Source organism: Mus pahari, chromosome 13, assembly GCF_900095145.1.
Source record: "Mus pahari chromosome 13, PAHARI_EIJ_v1.1, whole genome shotgun sequence".
Taxonomy (NCBI): domain Eukaryota; kingdom Metazoa; phylum Chordata; class Mammalia; order Rodentia; family Muridae; genus Mus; species Mus pahari.
In genome coordinates, this window is record NC_034602.1 from 56,627,721 (window position 1) to 56,634,818 (window position 7,098).

The 7,098-nt window shown below is 36.8% G+C and overlaps 1 protein-coding gene across 2 annotated transcripts in view; it reads right to left on the reverse strand.

Moving 5' to 3' along the window:
- Positions 1-7,098, reverse strand: part of Pds5a (PDS5 cohesin associated factor A) — an 87,533-nt gene that overhangs the window by 23,124 nt on the left and 57,311 nt on the right. For both annotated transcript variants that reach the window (XM_021210484.2, XM_029545094.1), the window contains exons 18-21: positions 5,308-5,413; positions 4,659-4,819; positions 2,257-2,380; positions 1,029-1,187 (exon numbers count right to left, since the gene is read on the reverse strand). In XM_021210484.2, the coding sequence (XP_021066143.1) occupies positions 1,029-1,187; positions 2,257-2,380; positions 4,659-4,819; positions 5,308-5,413 (550 nt within the window). The remainder of the gene's footprint in view (positions 1-1,028; positions 1,188-2,256; positions 2,381-4,658; positions 4,820-5,307; positions 5,414-7,098) is intronic.

Genomic DNA, 7,098 nt, shown 5'->3' on the forward strand with positions numbered 1-7,098 from the left:
GCCAGATTGATTTACAGAGTGAGTTGTAGAACAACCAAACCTATATAGTAAAATACTGCTTCATAAGGGCAAGAAAGGAAGGGAAGGGGGAGGGGGAGGGGGNGGAGGGGGAGGGGGAGGGGAGGGGAAGGGGGAGGAGAAGGGGAAGGGGAATGGGGAGAGGGAGGGGGAGGGGAAGGGAGGGCAATCAGGTTGGAGATGTTGGCTCACTTATTCTAGTAACAGCAGTTGAGAGGCAGAGTACAGGTACTAACGCATTCAAGGCCAGCATGGACTACACACCCAGTTTCAGGCCAACCCAAGTACCCTGCTTCAAAAAAACAAAAGAGAAAAATAGCTGGATGTGGGCTAGTGTGGTAGCTTAGATCCTACTCTGAACAAGAACACAAACCATCTTAACATAATGATCTCTGTGAATATTTGCTGTTAATCCTCATCTTCTCTAATTTCATAAAAAAGGAGTGTAAAGTGCTCAATGTTACACTAAAAATATATTCATAAATGTGCCTAGTGTCTGCACTCTAATTTTAGACTGTAAGATCCTTTTTAAAAATATACTATAAGGGCTACAAAGATGGTTCAGTATTTAAGAAAACTTGCTCTAACCTAGTTGATATTCTCAGCACTCACATGGGGCTGTCTGTAATCCAGATCCAGGTGATGCACCGACTTTCTCTAGCCTCCACAGGCATACCATACACATGGTGCACAGAAAAACATGCAGGAGATACACCAATACACATAAAATAAAAAGAATCTTTTTAAAAAGAAACTATTATTTTAAAGTGACACTTATATTAATAGGATGTAGTGTGATATTTCAAACTTGTGCAAAGGGACGAAAAGTTAGATCCTATTGGGCACATTAGTCACCTTAGACAAGCTTAAAACACACACACACACACACACACACACACACACACACACACACACACACACACACACCCATCTGAAAAAGAGATGTTTCCATGATAAAAATATAGAGTCTTAAACTCAAGACTCTAGATGCAATTAAGTTAGAAACTCACCCTGTCGTTCATTAGAAGATCTTTAACAATAAAATTTGCCACTACAGATTTCATTGGGGAGGCAAACTGATCTGGTGCTAACATGGAAATGTGGCCCAGTGAAACTAATGGAGTTATAAGTTGCTCTGGTACATCAGCATTCAAACTCCTACTGAGTGGCTATGAAAAGAAAACAAACAATTATCAATTGGCATTGTAAGTATTTAGATATTCTACAGTACTAATAATTTTACCACGCCCAAGTCACTCTGTTTTACTGAAACAATCTTAATTAATTTTATCCATCTTAGATATTGTTATTTCACCTACTGAAATAGGATTGTGGTGATTCAAATGAGAAAGGCCCCATTAGGTTTACATGTTCCAATGGGTGGTCGGTCCCCAGTTACTGGAACAGTTTGGGAAGATTAGAAGATGTGGCCATACTAGAAAAGGTAAGTCATTGGAAAGGCCTTTGATGTTTCAAAAGCTCACATCAGACACAGTGCATGTCTCTGCTCACAATTTGTGGGAGAGATGTGAGCTCTCACCTACTTCTTCTACCTGCCAGCTGCCATACTTCCCAACATGACCTTTGACACTATAAACAAGGCTCTTAATGAAATGCTTTCTTTTGTAAGTTACTTTGGTTATAATGTCTAATCACAGCGGTAAGAGTAACAAAAGTAATAATAAAATTGAAAAAATATAGAAAATAGATAAAGCCCAACTAAAACAAGTAGAAATAAGGACATCAGATGCATTATTCTCCATCTCTCTTCTTCTAATTTATTATTTTGGTGGATTTTTTTCTTTTTTTTTTTCTTTTTTTTTAATGCTGAGGAGACAGCTTAAACAACCTTGAATTGTAAAAATAAGACTTTGTGGAAATGTATCTCCAATTTGTAACAACAGAAATGCCTTTCAAGAAACAGAGTCTGTCGAAAGATCATACACAGAGAATGGACAAGAAGAGAAGTATTCAGGTATAGTTGTAGGTACTTAAGCAAGGGCAGTTCAGTTGTCCAATAATAGTCAGTGAGGATAAACTAGAGTAGGCAAGACTAAAGCTAAGGAGAATACTCTCATATGAAACACAGGACTAATAGTGAACACATGGCTGAGCAGACAAGCGCTCAAGAAGTACACAGCAGTATAAGAAGACATACAAACAGCCTTACAATGTACTCTAGCTATTCCAAAGCATAGAGCCTTTCCATTGGTTAATGGAAACATAGTCCATGTATACCTCAAAAATCTGTGCCAGCTGGACCTCCTTGTTTGAGAAGATGGCATGGATGCAGTGCACAGCCTGCTTTGCTTGGTGTGGAGTGCCCCGCTTGGCTTTCTGATGTAAAATGGGGATCAAGGTTCTGTAAAAATAATAATAATATAGTTTTGGTTTTTCTGAAGTATATAAATCCTTAAGTTTCTTCTTATCCTTATTTACCCTACTTAGCTATGTGCTGGTGGAGAAGGCTCTCTTAGAAATTATTTGATTGTAGAAAGATTTAAAGTTCTTTCTCTGTCTCATAAACCAGGATATACAATAGGGAACAATTTTCATTTTAGAGCTAAAATATGAATATAAAAAAATAACAAATTACCTACCCTTAATTAATAATCTATGACTTGTTCTAGGGCATATAGTCACATTTACATACTGAGAACACATTCCTAATTTTTCAGTTCCCTTTTAGAATTCCCTTCCGTTATTTCAAAGTAGCCAAGGAAAAAGGTAGCAGGAAGTCATTGTTATTAAACAGCTGAAATGATACTAGTGAGCATAGGTACACAGGAATAAGCACATAGAGTTTGGTAAAACCAAACTAAAGGTTTCCAGTAACCATCTAGGACATATGTAGTTACCAAATTGGATTAATTTGACTAATGAATATTAATACCTGAGTAGAAAATATTATATATAGCACAGCAAAGATAAGAAAGCAAAAACAAAAGAATGAACTACAACGATCCGAACAAGAGAAGGTGAAGCTGGATTTTCAAAGTTAAAAAAAGATAAACTAAATGCATTAATCACTATATTAACATGAGAAATAAACTAAAAGTACATCTCTAGAACAATCTGAAAACAAATATCGTAACAAAGCATTAAACGCTGGCCATATAGCAAAAGATGTATTTGAAGGAAATATATTCATATTAACGACAAAATATGTACATGTATCAAGAAGGCAAGCATTCACAAAACAACAGAAACAACTTTCTTCCTTTTATTTTCCTAGGCTCACACATATATCCCACCTCCAAATGCTAGAGACAAAAGTCAGGTCCTTACACACACAATGTCACCACCAGCATGGAGCCACATGAAACCCTTGGTTTCAACTTTTCAGGATAAACATAAACGATTATAATCAGAAAAAGTCTGTACAGCATCAAAACTACAGCAATTATTTGTTATACCTTCAATACAATTAGAAAGGGTTCCATTTTATTTTATAAGCCAAAAAGTTGATATCATCAAATGCAAAGGCCTGCAGTAAAATAAAAATAAAAATAAAAAAAACCCCAAAATGTCTAATAATAGACCTTAATAGCAATATTCAAGACCACAAGACATATACCTCAACCTGAAAAAAACCTAAAAAAACAAAACAAAACAAAACAAAAAAACAGAAAAAACCTGAAATATGCTCCTCAGTTTAATTCTGCTATGTTTGTAAACATTGAAAGCCCATCTCTGGGGAGATGTGACCTGCAGGGTAGGGACTTCCAGGTCTAACTCGTCTAGGTGACCCTGAGTACCATTTGGTCTGTTGTTCATAAGCTCACCGCTACTAATAGTAATGAATAACTAAAGAAAATACACTTAAATATACATCAAATGTAATGAACACTGTCACTATCTGTAACCAAGCAACTAGTAAATATTTTATGATGAACACTATTTAATTGCTCGATTTGTCTTTGAGGCAACAGGAAAGTGGTAGCTGACTTTATAACCAACATAAAAGAAAAGTCATAGATTACATGAATACCTTAAACATAAATTAAACATTTCATTTTGTTTATATGCCTGCATGTGGGAATGTACACTTGAGCACAGATGCCTGTGATGGTCAAGTGTCACATCCCCTGGAGTTGGAATTAAAGTTATTCTGAGTGCTGAGTACCACACTAGAGTCTTTTGTGAGAACAGAGCAGTGTGTGCTTTTATTTGCTGAGCCACCTCTCCAGCCCAAGATACAATTTCAATCAAGCTGTAGGTATATGTAATATTTTTTTTTAAGCAAGCCTGAAATAATACAAAAACAAATTAACTTTTTCTCTGTTTTGTTTTGTATTTTTCCAGAGTGCTATAATTCAGAGGCACCATCAGGGTTGTTATTGAGGTCACTACTTCATTTAGACAGTTTGAAAGAAAAAATACAAAAATTAGGAAGATACATTAATCATAATATTTAGTTCTGTGATGGCTTTTGATTACTAAAACTTGAAAGTCCCTTCATTCTATCCAGTTGGTCCCACTGCATTTATCCTAAGTGTGATAGGATGGGGCAGGAGACAAAGCATCACAGTGGCAGGAAAGTCGGTTTCTTCTGCTGCCAACCTCCTCTGTGACAGAGAAGTCATCATGCCCCCACACAGAAACCTTCACATTTACCATGCTTAAAAAAAAATACTCACGACCGTATCTGGGGAAGGTCAGTTTCTATTTTGTGGCCTGTGTTTCTAAAAATCTGTATTGCAGCTTCTGCTACCTTGTCATCCTCCATTCTTAGGCACTGTAACAAGGACTCATATGTCTCTGCAGAGTGGAACGAGGTAGGATGTGTGAAAGACAGAACCTGGGGGAATAGATACACCTTTAGGAGTACAGACAACAGCTCTATTTAAAAAAGAGAATTCTTTCAATAAACAGAATGCAAACTTCTGGTGTGCAAATGCTAGCTACAACCCGTGGAATATAAATGACATCATTTAGCTCCCTGCAGTTACTGTTACTCAGAGACTTTAACAAGAACCCTGAGAGGTAAGTTCCAGTCTCTTTCCCAAGATAGTTGACAAGCATGTTACCAGGCATCTATAATCACAGTATGTAGCAGGCTACGAGGCAGACGGATAGATGAGAGTTTCATGCCAGTCTAAAGAATGAGACTCTTGTTTTAAAAAAAACAAAACAAAANAAAAAATAAAAAAAATAAAAAGATAAACCAAAAAAAATTAAACTTTTGAATAATCTAACTTAAAATAATCCCCCTCATGCACACCCTAAAAGGAATGTCATTATTTATCGTTGGAAGTTAATGGAGATAAAATTACCAAGAAGAAATACCTTAAGAAGCTCAAGTCCTGAGCGGATGGCTGAGTCTGGACTGACACCCTCCTCTTCATCATCGGCCGTCCCTTCTATTGACTTATTCATCAGTTTTACTAGTGCACTAGTAAATGAAGAAATGTAGATTAGTAAGACTACTGAAATTAATAATGTATCCCAACTACAGTATGATAAACAGAGAATGTAAAAAGACCATGGTCAAAGAAAATATCTGTAGCCTGAGGATCAGTGTTGACTACACAACAGGAGAGCTTACTGTTATGTTACCCTCCCCCAAAACTTAAATGTGTTATAGTAACAACAATCTGATAGATAAATAAGTCAGTTAAGTAATATACTGTGCCGGGTGTGGTGGCACACGCCTTTAATCCAAGCACTCGGGAGGCAGAGGCAGGCAGATTTCTGAGTTCTATGCCAGTCTGGTCTGCAAAGTGAGTTCCAGGACAGCCAGGACAGCCAGAGCTATATAGAGAAACCCTGTCTCGAAAAAGCCAAAAAAACCCAAACAAACAAACAAACAAACACCTCAACAACAACAAAAATAGCTCTTCCAATATTTACACATATAAAGAGTTTTCACATATAAAGTGACTGTAATATATTTTAATAAAAACAATATAATAAAGATAGTTGAAAATTGGGCAAACGGACATTCAGAACAAAATTCAGAGAGTAGGAGGCAGGTAAGATGGATCAGTGGGTAAAAATGCTTGCTGCCAATCTTGATGCACTGTGTGTGAGTCCTGGAACCCACATGATAGAAGGCAAAGATTCCTAACATTGTTCACTGAACTCAAAGTATGCAGAGCACATGCTCACGATGAGTAACTGAACATATACAGGAAAAGTAGCATTATTACACTAGGAAATTAATCTATAGAATCAGTAATTCCATCCTAAGAAATTACTAACAGAACCAATTAATCAAAAAAAAGCTTATTTACAAACATGAAAGTAGAAACTGTGTACTGTAAATTATTTATCTTTTCAATATATTTAATACCACAGAACATTACATGATCAATAAGATCAAACTACCTAACAGATCAGACTTGTTTGTTTCTCAGACAAGGTCTCAGTTGTATCCTCAGCTGACTCCCCTTGGTCTGCCTGACTCAGTCCTTGGATGATAGGACTGCACAGGACTACAATTACAGGGCTCTAGTTACGTCCTCTGGCTAAAGGCGTAGCATGTAAAACAAAAACAGATATGAGACTGGGAGTGTAGTTTGTAGGCAGAAGGGCTGCCTAGCTTGTCAAACTCTGGGTTTGATCCTAGTCGCCACACAACTGGGTGTGGTGGTGCTCACCTGGAATTCTGATAAAATTAAGGCTAAAGTGGGAGGACTGTCATGAGTTCAAGGCCAGTGTGGATACATAGCGAATACCAAGACAGCTAGGGTTATACAGCAAGATACGGTCTCAAAAAACAGAGTGAGACAAGTATGGGTGTGTGAGAGACAGGGTGAGAAAATTTTTCTTCTTTGTTGATATTATTGCTTCGATCAAATTATCTTGACTTGTTTAGAGGACAGAGTCTTTGTATATTGTCTAGACTCTCTTTTAAATTACTCTTACTAATCATCAATCTGAGGAGGGTTTAATATATACTTGTGAAAATCAAGAAACTTGTTGCTGAGATGATCTTACATAGCCCTGGCTGGCCTTACACTCAATGTGTAGCTGAGGATAATCATGACTATGTGCTAAGAGCTGGACCGCAGACATTTCTTACCATAAAGGATATATATATATATATATATATATATATATATATATATATATATA